The sequence below is a fragment of the Chiloscyllium punctatum genome, chromosome 9, assembly GCF_047496795.1.
Source record: "Chiloscyllium punctatum isolate Juve2018m chromosome 9, sChiPun1.3, whole genome shotgun sequence".
NCBI lineage: Eukaryota > Metazoa > Chordata > Chondrichthyes > Orectolobiformes > Hemiscylliidae > Chiloscyllium > Chiloscyllium punctatum.
This window is the reverse complement of record NC_092747.1, coordinates 25072316-25085065: the sequence shown is the minus strand read 5'-3', so window position 1 is coordinate 25085065 and position 12750 is coordinate 25072316. Positions and strand designations below refer to the sequence as shown.

The 12750-nt window shown below is 40.3% G+C and overlaps 1 protein-coding gene across 5 annotated transcripts in view; it reads right to left on the bottom strand.

Moving 5' to 3' along the window:
* Positions 1-1885: 1885 nt before the first annotated feature.
* Positions 1886-12750, bottom strand: part of c2cd3 (C2 domain containing 3 centriole elongation regulator) — a 171155-nt gene continuing 160290 nt past the window's right edge. For 4 of the 5 annotated variants that reach the window (XM_072577058.1, XM_072577056.1, XM_072577059.1 and 1 more), the window contains one exon: positions 1886-5195. In XM_072577058.1, coding sequence (XP_072433159.1) covers positions 5055-5195 — 141 coding nt within the window. In that variant the 3' untranslated portion in view covers positions 1886-5054. The remainder of the gene's footprint in view (positions 5196-12750) is intronic. The other variant, XM_072577057.1, reaches the window with a different exon arrangement.

Below are 12750 nucleotides of genomic sequence, written 5' to 3'. Positions count from 1 at the left end.
AGGTGAGATGTTCCTCCAATTTGTAGTGTGGTCTGTTGTGGCAATGGAGACCAAGGATGGTCATGCCAGGAAGGGGAATTTAAAATGGGCAATGACTGGGAGGTCTAGTTGACTTCCCCAGGCCTGGCTGTGGTGGTAGGCAAAGCATTCCCTTTAGTTCACGTTTGCTCTCCCCAATGTAGCAAAGACCACAGAGCACCTGATGCAGTAAACTAGGTTAGAAGAGAGGCAGGTGAACCACCTCCTCACCTGGAAGGACTATTGGACATAGATGCCATGACCATTTAACTACTCATAAGTGAGCAGTGCTAAGATACTGCCTGGTTCAAGCCCTGAGCTGGTTGCCTGTTCCTCTTGTGCAAAGTGTCCTTGTAGCAATATCTTAGTATTTTGCAGATGCCCTCAGACATGCTGGTCTGTGCTACCTGTGTTTTGCAAGTGGGTGGGAGAAGTGCCATGGTGGTTGTGGGGAGAAATACCAGAGGCTTCTATGGATGGTATGCATGATATCTTTGGCAAGCCAGAGATTAGTTAGCAACTTGAGCTTAGTGTTGGCAACACCAATGTCTAGTTTGTTTGACATCTTTTTGGTAAGATGAGTTGATTTTAAATGAGGTATTTAACAGGATATAAACCCACTTAATTGCCAAGTGAGAAACTTTCAACACTCTAGTAGATGCATAAAAGATATTGAAAATCAAATTGCAAAGTCTTAAAGCAGTTACACTGTAATTAGCTTTAACAGCTCAGACAATAAAGAAAATATATTAAAGTTTGTGTTCTTGAAATTTTTAAAATTGACTGGGATCAGAAGCCAGTTTGCATAATTACCTCACCAAAGTTGAGCATAGCCAGTTTTGACATTTTTCATTGACATCATCTTGCAGCCTTCAAGGGCCTGGCTCCAGCCACCAACCCTAAAAGCTCCACTCTAGCAATCAGCAGCAGACTGTTCCCTCTGTAGATGCAAAACTTGGCTTTGTGACTGACAGTCAGGAATGTCTTAGGTTATAGGAAGACTGGTTGGTCTGACAGTTAGATGGTATTTAACCTTGAAATGTGTGAGGTAATGTGTTTTGGAAGAAATGACACAAACATTTAATGAATGGCAGTATGGTAGGAAACTCAGAGGGATCTTCAGGTGCTTGTCCATAGATGCCTGATGGCAACAGGACAGTATAATAGACCGGTTAAGAAAGCAAAACGAGCATTTGCTTTTATCAGTCGTCATAGATTATAACAGCAGTGAGGTAATGCTGGAGCTGTACAGAACTTTGGTTAGGCCACAGCTGAGGTACCATGTACAGTTACTGTCACAGTGTTACCTTGGATGGAGCATTCCAGCTTTGAAGGGAGGCTGGATAAGCTCAGTTTATTTTCTTTTGAGCAGAGAAAGCTGAGGGGGAGGGACCTGATTGAAGTATGTAAGATTGAGAGGCATGGGCACAGTGGATACAAAGCAGTTGTACCTCTTAACTGAAGGATGGTGTGAATCAGGAATGCACAGCTTTGCAGGGTAGTACAGGTGGGAAACCTCACAAACTTTAAAATATACATGGATGAATACTGGAAATGGCCCATAGTCTTAGATGCAATGACAAGTGTCGGCAAGTCAGATTAGTATAGATAGGTCAGTGTCGAAAAGTGTGGTGCTGGAAAAGCATAGCATTGGAGGAGCAGGACAGTTGAAGTTTCGGGCATAAGCTCTTCATCAGGAATGTCAGTGTAGACTTGATCAGCCAAAGGACTTTTCTGTGGTGTAAAACTATGACTCTAAATCTCAAACAAGAACAGATGCTGGAAATCTGAACTGGAGATCAGAAATTCAATATGAGGAACTATAGATACAAGTCAAAATTCTACTTGCTACAATGACCAGGTGTGGTAAAAATTCAATAATTAATTTATTCAACAGTGTAAAGATTGGGTACACTTGCAGAACAAAGGGTGGAATCTGCAATGTCTAATGAGATTAATTAGTCATTTATTTTAGAAACTATGATAAATTGACATCAATTTATATAAATTATACAAAGTTCATCAGTGTTTACATGTATAAAGATATCCATTATGTACAACAATGTAAAAACATATCAACAGTGGTAATTACAATACTAAGCATATTTGTTAGTTTAGAGTACCTTTTGTGATATACAGTCCAATAGCATTTAGAAAACAGGAGATTATCACATTGTAACAGTATTTCATTGAAACATGCAAAGTTCCTGCACGTCTGAAAGGGTAGATTTATGAAAGATGCTTCCTTTGTCATGTGACCCAGAACGAAGGAGCACCATCTCAGAATAACAGGCAAACTATTTAAGTCTGAGATTAGGAGGAATTTCTTCACTTGGAGGGTGGTGAATCTTCGGAATTATCCGGCTCAAAGGGCTACATAGGATCAATCATTATGTTCAAACAGAAATCAATGAATTTCTAGATGCTGGAAATATCAAACAATATGGGAACAATGTGGGAAGACAGCACTGAAAATAGAAGATTAGTTATGATGTAGCTGAATCATGGAGCATGTTCCTATTCCTAATGCAAGTCAATCAGAGCAACAGGATGTTCCAACTGGTTTCAGTAAATCAGACAACTGTATGACAAAGAAAACAAAAATAAACCACATTGAAAAATAATTTATTATCCTGTGATACTTCTGAAAAGCCAAAGACACATTTGTATCAGTTAAAAATGTTAAAATTTAATAGCTTACTAACAAGATTTAATTTCGTACAAATACAAATAGATTAAAACAATACCAACTAAATGAAGTCTTCCCATCCATTTACATGAAAGCAATTAGCTGCCCTAAGGTTTTGACATTCTGTACTTACAACACAGACCTTATTTAAAAGAACATAGAGCAGAGTGCAATGTGTCCAAATTTGCTGACAATAAGAAGACATTTTATGATGAGGATATAAGAAATCTATCAGGTATATAGATAGGTTGAGCAAAAGCTCAGCAGATGGAGATTAATGTCGGGAAGTGTGAGGTCATACACTTTGTCAGGAAAAATAAGAAACTCTAATTTAAATTGAGACAGATTCTAAAAATGTGCAGCAGAATGATCTGCATATTATTGTACTTGAAACAATAAGTTAGCCTGCAGATATAGAAAGTAATTAAACAGGCAAATGGAATTCTGGCCATTTTTGTTGGTTTTGGAATTTAAAAGCAGGGAAGTCTTGTTCCAACTGTACAAGATTTTGACTAGGCTGCACTGGCAAGTACTGTGTACAGTTGTGGTCTCTGTATTTGAAAAGGAATATTTTATAACTGGAGGTACTTCAAAAGAGATTCAGCAGGCTGATTCAGAAGGGATTTACTTATGACTAAACAAGTTATTCATTAGAGTTTAGAAGAACAAGGGGTGAACAAGGGCCTCTGAGGAGGCTTGACAGGGAAGATGTCAAGGAGAAGCTTTCACTAGTGAGTTAATCTCAAATTAAGGAACATAGTTACAGAATAAGGGGACACATTTAAAACTGAGATGCAAAGTAATTTCTTCTCCTAGAAGGTATGGAATGTCTACAATTCTCTATCACAGAGAATTGTGGAGGCTAGATCACAAAATATTTAAAGAGGTAGATACATTTTTGAAATATCAGGGAATTGAAGTCTATGGAGAAAGAGGGATTGAAGCCTGGGCAGAACCTTCATTACTTTATTGAATGGCCTACTCCTGCTCCTCTTTTGTATGTATTATTAATTTATTAATAATGGTCCAATTTGCTTCTTGTTGGCACTACAAAACAATGTTACCAAGTGTACATCTGAAAGGCACGGAGTCATCTTCCTCTTTCTTATACAATAAAAGGCCAAACAAGTACATTGCAGATTGAAATGGTAGATTAATGTTAAAACTGAAGTACAGGAAAGGAGACACTAGTGATTGTGAATACACCCCAGAGGACAGTGGCTTTCCCTTATAATATGATCCAATATAACAATGTAAAAAAATTATACAACTATTCCTCAAATAGATAATCAAACTGGATTAGAGGTTTGAAAAAAGTAACACCCATTTAAAGTCTGGTTCATTTGTTCCTGCACCATGGTTTTTATTGCAAGATAAATAGCGGTTCTGAGAATGCACCCATTCGCAACAATTATATTGTGAAGAGGAATAAAACAATTATCCATTGCTGATTGCTGACTAGTTCATCCTGAAATAAGCAATCGATTCAAGCATTTTCTCCCCCCCCCAAAATGTCATACAGACTAACACTATAAGTTCACCTATTTTAATGTAACAGTATCCCTGTCTATCTCATACTTTTCTATTATTCCGAGTGTTCAGCTTCACATACTCAGTGTATGTGCTCCAGTTACTGAGGTACTTCTGTGAATTCATGAGTGCAAGTTCCCAGTGCAAGTATTAGAATCCTGTATAGCTAAGGTTATGGAGACTTAAACATCTCATTGTAAAGGTTTGGGAGAGGAGAATAGATTGCTTATGCAATTTGAGCTATTTAAACAGATTATATGTACCAGAACAATAATGATTGGAAAATCCTACAAGTGGGTAATGAAAACACTGCATTGAAGTAAGTGCTGTAACTTTATTATTTCAGTGCTTTATGAAGTGGGGAATGCAGAAAATGTACTGTCTTGCTCATTTGGGCCATATGCTTAACACTGCCCATCATCTGTTCCAGGCTGCTTAGCACATCACTTATGATGCTGTGGAAGAAGGAAGATAAATTTCCATGGGTAATGAGGAAGATGGAAATTCAAACATTGTACTTGCATCTCAAGTAAAATCTCTGTGTACTATCAATCATAAGAAAGCAGAACTTCTAGACCAAATAGGCTGAACTGATATGCAATAATATATGATAACTACATTTGCGTTTCCTTTCCAGAAACAAAGGGTATCATTGGTAATAAATTTATTCCATTCAACGTTCAGGTCTCATTAGCAAAAAGCAAATAATTCTAGACCCAGCATTAAAAGTCATGGGAAATTTATGTGGACATCTTCAATTTTAGTTGTGAATTATGTTACCGATTCTAAAATTGTATTAAAATGAAATACTTTTTTTTCAGCTTTCTTCTGTAAAGTGCCCTGCAAAAATCTTAGCAATTCTTTCAGTTTCTTCCTTTGGTAGTTCAGTCGGTGTTAATCTTGGTTTTGGACGATTGCTGCGCCGGGAACTGGTTCTATTCAGACTTGAAACTTTATTCTGAGAAGAGGAATTTAGGAAACATTTTAGAAGGCACATATTCAAAAATGAACAAATGTGGTTTTCCACTCTTCATAATTCTTGTATTCTATGTCTCTATGAATAATGCCCAGGATGTTGCATGCTTTTGTTGCCTGTTTTGCCATCTTTAATTCCCTATGAACACATACAGTACAGTCCCTGTACTCTTGCAACCCTTAATTTGTACTCTTTCCTTGCTCTTTGTATCAAAATGTATTATCAAAGTTTGTCCACATTGATCTTAATCTCCAATCTATCTACCCACTCTATCAAATTGTCTCATAGAACTCTATAATGTGGAAGCAGGCCAATCGGCCCACCAAAGAGCATCCTACCCAGACCCACCCTTATCCACTGAATTTCATATGGCTAATTTACCTAACTTACACAATGCTGGACGTGATGGGCACTTTGACATGATCAATTTACCTAACATGCACATCTTTGAACTAGGGAAGGAAACCAGAACACCTAGAACAAACCCATGTGACTCGGGGAGAATGTGCAAACTCCACACAGTCACCCAAGGTTGGAATTGAACCTGGATCCCTGGTGCTGTGATGCAACAGTGCTACCCAGTGAGTTGCCATGATGCCAATCTCATGTCCATTTGAATTTCTACACCATGCTTCTCACAGTTTATAATGCTTCCAGGTTTGTATTGCTTGAAAATTTTGAAATTTGTGCACTGCACATTAAAGACCAGTTCATTTATTTACATCAGGAAAAGCAAGTCCAAACACAGACCATGAGGAGTTCTACTGAAAGCCTTCCCCAGCCTGAAAATCATGTATTAACTGTTACTGTTTCCAAAAACTCAGGCACTTTTGAATGCATACTCAAACTGTCCCTTTTATCCCATGAAATCCAACTTTGCTCACAAGTCTCTTAAGCCACATTTTATCAAGTGTCTTTTAGAAATCCCTTAACACCTCAACCACCTTCTTCATCACTTCTTCATTAAACACCAGCAAATAGATAAATATGATCTTCACTTAGAAAATCCACGCTTGCTGTCCCTAAATAACATGCATTTGACCTGAATTGTTGTTTCTAGAGGTTTCCCAACCACTGAAGTTAAGCTGACCGGTCTGCAATCGCTTAGCTTATCCGTACATCATTTTTGAACAAAGATGTAATGTTTGCAACTCTCCATCCAAGGAAGAATAAAAAAAATATTAGCAAAGTCTCCACAATTTCCACTCACACTTCAATCAGTATCTTTGAATTTATTGCATCCAGTCCCAGTGACCTGTCAACTTTAAGTACAGATAGCCAATCCAACTCCTTCTCCTTATTTGAATTTTTCACCCCCCCCAAACCAACTATACACACACACACACAATGACCTGGGTAGCATAATCTTGCTTGGTAAAGACAGATGCAAGATGAATTTAGTTCCTCAGTTATAGCTCTTTCTTCATTGTACAAATCCCCTTTCTGGACCCTAAGGCAGCTGTGGTTTAAGGGGGCAACTATGAGCAACTTAAGACATTCTTACATTAATGGACAAACGTAGCACAAAGTGGAATTGAAAGAGGGAATTGGGAAGTGGACAGGGATGCCCTGTCAATGAACAAGATCAGAGGAATAAAGAGCTCATGTGAAGTCAAAAGGTTGGCTGCTAATTGGGCAGGAGGGATCATATAAGCACAATTTACCATTTATAAAACCATGCTGACTTTCCAAATATTCTGTCACTGCTTCCTTAAACACAGATCCCAGTGATTTTCCAATGACAAACTTTAGACTAACTGATGTACAGTTTACTACGTACCGCCTCTCTCCCTTATTAAATAAGGGAGATGCATTAGAAATTTTCTAATCTAATTTTTCTAATTTCTTTTCCACATTTACAGAATTGTGGAATATTAAAACCATGTATCCAATTTTTCTGTTGCCACTTCCTTTAAGACCCTAGGATCTTGGCCATCAGGACGTGGGGACTTGTCTGCTTTTAATCCCAATAGTTACATCAGTATTTTCTGTCTAGTGATGACAAGTGTTTCAAGTTCATTCTTTTCAATAACCTGTTACTATCGAGTAGTGTCCTCTACTTGGAAAACTGAGGCAAATATGGACTTAGTGCATCTAGTGTTTCTGTATTCTCCATTATTAATGCCCCAGTCGCATCCTCTAAGGGACCAACACTGACTTCAGGTACTCTCTTCCTTTTTATGTACTTACAGGAAGTTTTGCTCAGTTTCATATTTTGCATTAATTTTCTTCCATAATCAGGGCAATTAGGAACAGGCAAGAAATTCTGGCCCACGTTCCACAAGTGAATTTTAAAAATTACCTTTACTCTTTGTGTTACTTTTTTTGTGACCCTTTGTCGATCTTTAAAACTTTCCCAATCCTCCAGTCTGTCACTAACCTTTGCAATATAGTTGCCTTAGTTTTGTTTTATTTCTTCTTTAAACTTCCTGCTTAGCCAACGATTGTTTTTTTACCCTCTAAGAATCTTTCTTTCTCTCTGGAATATATTTTAATAAGGACAAGTTGAATATCTCCTAAATATCTGCCACTGTTCATCAAGTGCCCTCCCTTCAATTTTTTTGCACAGTGCACAAGGGCCAAATCTGTCTTCATGCCTATGCAATTAATTACCTTTAACACTAGCAGACTAGTGAGGGACTCAAGTTTCTCATTCTCAAACAGAATTGAAATTCCAGCATGCTATGATTTTTAATATAAGATCATGAATGAATCCCATCTCATTATACAATACTAAATCCAAAATAACCTGCCCCCAATTGTTCTTTAAGAGAAAAATATTGGGGAACCAATCTCTAATACAATCTATAAGCTCCCCCCTCAAGACTTCTCTTGCCAAATTTATTAATTCAGTCTACATGCACATTAAAATCACTCATTATTATTGTTGTGCCTTTCTTATAATGTCCCTATACTTCCTGATTTATACAGTATCTACTGTTCGGGGACCTACAGCTTACTTCTAACTGGGATTTATTAGTTTGACCCAGATTGATTCTATGTTTTGATCTCCAGTGACAAAATCATTTCTCACCACAGCATTGATGTCTTCCTTTACTAATAAAGCTACACCACCTTCTTTTGCTTTCTGTCTACCTCCCTGAAACACAGAGTACCTGTAGATATTCAACTCCCAGACCAGGTCTTCTAGTGACCATATCTCAGTAACTGTCAACAAATCACACTCATTTGCCTCTATTTGCACTGTTAACTCATTAATTTTATACAAAACCTTTAATATGCCCTATTATCAATTTTCTATGACCATGTACGATTACTTGATATAATATTTTAAAAACACACAACACCAGGTTGTAGTTCAACAGGTTTACTTGGAGGCACCAAGCTTTTGGAACGCTGGTCCTTCTTCAGGTAGTTAATGGGGCAGGGTCATAGGACATAGAATTTAGAGTAAAAGATCAAAGTTGAAAATGTGTTGCTGGAAAAGCGCAGGTCAGGCAGCATCCAAGGAGCAGGAGAATCGACGTTTCGGGCATGAGCCCTTCTTCAGGAATGAGGAGAGTGTGCCAAGCAGGCTAAGATAAAAGGTAGGGAGGAGGGACTTGGGGGAGGGGCGTTGGAAATGTGATAGGTGGAAGGAGGTTAAGGTGAGGGTGATAGGCCGGAGTGGGGGTGGGGGTGGAGAGGTCAGGAAGAAGATTGCAGGTTAGGAAGATGGTGCTGAGTTCGAGGATTGGGACTGAGACAAGGTGGGGGGAGGGGAAATGAGGAAACTGGAGAAATCTGAGTTCATCCCTTGTGGTTGGAGGGTTCCTAGGCAGAATATGAGGCGCTCTTCCTCCAGCTGTCGTGTTGCTATGGTCTGGTGATGATCCAATCTTCTTCCTGACCTCTCCGCCCCCACCCCCACTCCGGCCTATCACCCTCACCTTAACCTCCTTCCACCTATCATACTTCCAACGCCTCTCCCCCAAGTCCCTCCACCCTACCTTTTATCTTAGCCTGTTTGCACACTCTTCTCATTCCTGAAGAAGGGCTCATGCCCAAAACGTTGATTCTCCTGTTCCTCGGATGCTGCCTGACCTGCTGCGCTGCAGTCCTCACTTTCTCCTAAAAGATCAAAGTGTCATACAACTGATGCAATCTGTTGAACAAACCTAGATTGCTGTAAAGTCTTTAATCACTTAGAATGGGGGTTGCAGGTTTCGAGTCATTAATATGTAAATCCCAGAACTTCTTTAACTTATGATTTTATTAAAGAAATGTGATATCTCAGCTCAGACAATGCATTAAAGGCTTGAGTTTAGAATCTATCTGTATCCCAACCTTGAGTCAGACTGGTTCTATTTCCAAAGTAGGAATCAATAAAATGTTACATGGACTGACTGCCTACAGATTGTGTGCTTTTTGAAAAAAAAAGAATGTATCTGCACATACAAATTCACCCCACAGACTTATATGTGTGTGTGCGCACATGCATGCATGTGGGGAAGTATGAGTATGTGTGCTTGATAAAGTATTTGTGCAAGTGTGATAGAGTATATGCCAGTGAGAGGATATGTGTGTGTGTATATGACAGCATGTGTATGAAAGCATGTCTATGCGACTGTGATCCTGTATGCGTGCGTGACAGAAACAAAGAGCGTGTGTATGTGTCTGCTTGTGTGTGTGGTGTAGTGGGGTCACCTGTAGTGTGACATGAACCAGAGATCCCCATTGAAGTCATCTCCATGGGTGCTGAACTTGGCTATCAGCCTCTGCTCAGCCATCCTGCGTTATTGCGTAACCTGAAGTCCGCCTTGGAAGACGGTCACCCAAAGATCTGAGGCTGAAGGTCCCTGACCACTGAAGTGTTCCCTGACTGGGAGGGAACATCCATCTGGCGATTGTTGCGCAGTGTCCATTCATCCTTTGTCGTAGCATCTGCTTGGTCTTGCCAATATACCATCCTTTGGCACATCCTTGCCTGCAGCGTATGAGATAGACAATGTTGGCTGAGTCACATGAGTACCTGCCACGTACATGGTGGGTGGTGTCCCCATATGTAATGGTTGTATCCATGTTGATACACTGACACATCTTGCAGTGGTTGCCGCAACAAGATTGAATGGTGTTGTGGTCGATGTTGTCCTAAAGGCTGGGCAAGTTGCTGCGAGCAATAGCCTGTTTTTAGTTTGGTGGTTAAGAGTCAAAGAGTCATAGAGATGTACAGCACGGAAACAGACCCTTCGATCCAACCCGTCCATGCCGACCAGATATCCCAACCCAATCTAGTCCCACTTGCCAGCACTCAGCCCATATCCCTCTAAACCCTTCCTATTCATATACCCATCCAAATGCCTTTTAAATGTTGCAGTTGTACCAGCCTCCACCACATCCTCTGGCAGCTCATTCCATACACGTACCATTCTCTGTGTGAAAAAGTTGCCCCGTAGGTCTCTTTTATATCTTTCTCCTCGCACCCTAAACCTATGCCCTTTAGTTCTGGACTCCCCCAATCCAGGGTAAAGTCCTTGTCTATTTATTCTATCCATGCCCTTCATAATTTTGTAAACCTCTATAAGGTCACCCCTCAGCCTCTGACGCTCCAGGGAAACCCACTCCAGCCTATGCAACCTCTCCCTTTTGCTCAAATCTTCCAACCTTGGCAACATCCTTGTAAATCTTTTCTGAACCCTTTCACGTTTCACAACATCCTTCCGACAGGAAGGAAACCAGAATTGCACACAATATTCCAACAGTGGCCTAACCAATGTCCTGTATAGCTAGAACATGACCTCCAAACCCCTATACTCAATGCACTGACCAATAAAGGAAAGCATACTAAACGCCTTCTTCACTACCCTATCTATCTGCTACTCTACTTTCAAGGAACTATGAACCTGCACTCCAAGGTCTCTCTGTTCAGTAACACTCCCCAGGACCTTACCATTAAGTGTATAAGTCCTGCTCTGATTTGCTTTTCCAAAATGCAGCACCTTGCATTTATCTAAATTAAACTCCATTTGCCACTCCTCAGACCATTTGTCCATCTGATCAAGATCCCGTTGTAATCTGAGGTAACCTTTTTCGCTGTCCACTACACCTCCAATTTTGGTGTCATATGCAAACTTACTAACTATACCTTGTATGTTCACATCCAAATCATTTATATAAATGACAAAAGTAGTGGGCCCAGTAAAGTAGTGATCCTTGTGGTACTCCACTGGTCACAGGCCTTCAGTCTGAAAAGCGACCCTCCACCCTCCTCTGTCTTCTAACTTCGAGCCTGTTCTGTATCCAAAATGGCTAGTTCTCCCCGTAGTCCATGAGACCTAACCTTACTAACAGGTCTCCCATGAGGAACCTCGTTGAACGCCTTACTGAAGTCCACAAAGATCACATCTACCGCTCTGCCCTCATCAATCATCTTTGTTACTTTTACAAAAAACTCTATCAAGTTTGTGAGACATGATTTCCCACACCAAAAGCCATGTTGTCTACCCCAAATCAGTCCTTGCCTTTCCAAATGCATATAAATCCTGTCTCTCATCAGTCCCACCACGTTCCTGTTTGACTCTCTTGCTTTCCCAACTGTACCAGTCTTAGATTGATCTCTTTCCTCATTATTTCTCTAGGTCCTCCCCCCCACCAAACATTACTAGTTTAAATTTTCCGAGCAACTCTAGCTAATCTCTGCCAGTATATTAGTCCAGGGGCAATCCATCCTTCTTGTACAGGTCACTTCTACCCCAGAAGAGATTCCAATGATCCAAAAATGTGAATCCTTCTCCCATATACCAGCTCCTCAGCCACACATTCATCTGCTCTATTATCCTAGTCCTACCCTCACTAGCTCGTAGTACTGGGAGTAATACAGATAGTACTACCCTCAAGGACCTCCTTTTTTGAATTCCTGCCTAACTTTCTATATTTTTCCTTCAGAATCTCATCCATTTCCCTTCCTATGATATTAGCTCCAATGTGTACAATGACTCTGGTCCCTCTCCCCTTTGAGAATATTCTGCACTCTCTCTGAGACATCCTTGACCCTGTCACCAGGGAAGCAACACACCATTCTGATTTTTTGCTGCTGGCCACAGAAACGCCTGTCTGTGCCTCTGACTAGACAGTCCCCTATCATAATCAATTGTTTGGAACCCTCACGTTCCCATCATTACATTAGAGCCAGTCTCGATACCAGAAACCTGGCTGCTCTTGCTACATTCCTGTGAATCCATTATCCACCACATTTTCCAAAAATAGCATACCTGTTTGAAATGGGGATAGCCACAGAAGACGCCTGCACTACCTGCCTCCCCCTCTTACCTTTCCTGGAGTTAATCCATCTACCTGACTGTATCTGCAGCTTTTCTCCTTCCTCTAACTTCCATCCATCACACCCTCTAGCTCTTGGAAATTCCTCATTGCCTCCAACTGTCGCTCCAACCAATCCACACGGTCCGATAGGATTTGCAACCAAAGACACATCCTGCAGACATAATCATCAGTAACATGGAAACTCTCCCTAAACTCCAACTGGAAGAGTATATCACTCTACTAAAGGCCCTCTTTGCTCCTTCACAATTTAAAGACC